The sequence below is a fragment of the Chaetura pelagica genome, unplaced genomic scaffold (genome assembly GCF_000747805.2).
Source record: "Chaetura pelagica isolate M959 unplaced genomic scaffold, ChaPel_1.0 scaffold222, whole genome shotgun sequence".
Taxonomy (NCBI): Eukaryota; Metazoa; Chordata; class Aves; order Apodiformes; family Apodidae; genus Chaetura; species Chaetura pelagica.
In genome coordinates this window covers 34,485-35,054 of record NW_009952711.1, presented here as the reverse complement: position 1 = coordinate 35,054, position 570 = coordinate 34,485, and the positions used below count along the sequence as shown (strand labels likewise).

The following is a 570-nucleotide window of genomic DNA, read 5'->3' as shown; positions in this document are numbered from 1 at the left end:
GGGCAAAGCCCACCACCCGGCAGCGCTTGCGGATCCCGTCCGCCTCCTCCTGGTCCATCCGGCCCTCGTCGCTCATCCGCTGGCTCTCCTTCACCTTGGCGAAGGCGCCTGGCGAGGCAGGGGGAGAGGAGGGTGGATCTGGGTGCCCTTCAAACCCTCCCCTTCCCGGGCAGCCCCGCTGGGTCCCGGCAGGAGAACGGCCAAAGAATCCCACCACTGAGGGAGGGATCCGTGTGCTCCCGGGCTGCCACCTCCCCATGCCCATCGACCCCTACCCCTCTTCTCCAGGCAAGGAAAGACCGGGAGCCTTTTCCGTCCAGCCTCTGACCTCCCCAAATTCCTTTTCCACCCCGTCCCTGGGCAGTCAGCCTTCTAATTAGCAGGAGGTTTGGGGCTCTGAGATGCTGGAGGGCTGTGAGTCAAGGCGGTGGATCGGGATGTGGGAAGGACAGAGTGCCGGCTGGAGCTCAGCTGGGAAAGCATCCCTCTGACACCAGATTTTCCCCTCCTTCCAGTTATTTTTACAGCTCGGTTTCGAAAGAATCCTGCCTGGCTCCAGCCCTGCATTCC

General features: G+C 63.0%; 1 protein-coding gene across 1 annotated transcript in view; it reads right to left on the bottom strand.

The window, feature by feature from the left end:
- The window catches only part of SNX33 (sorting nexin 33), a 4,376-nt gene that overhangs the window by 1,000 nt on the left and 2,806 nt on the right, over positions 1-570 (bottom strand). The window contains exon 3 of the mRNA XM_009994491.1: positions 1-108. Coding sequence (XP_009992793.1) covers positions 1-108 — 108 coding nt within the window. The remainder of the gene's footprint in view (positions 109-570) is intronic.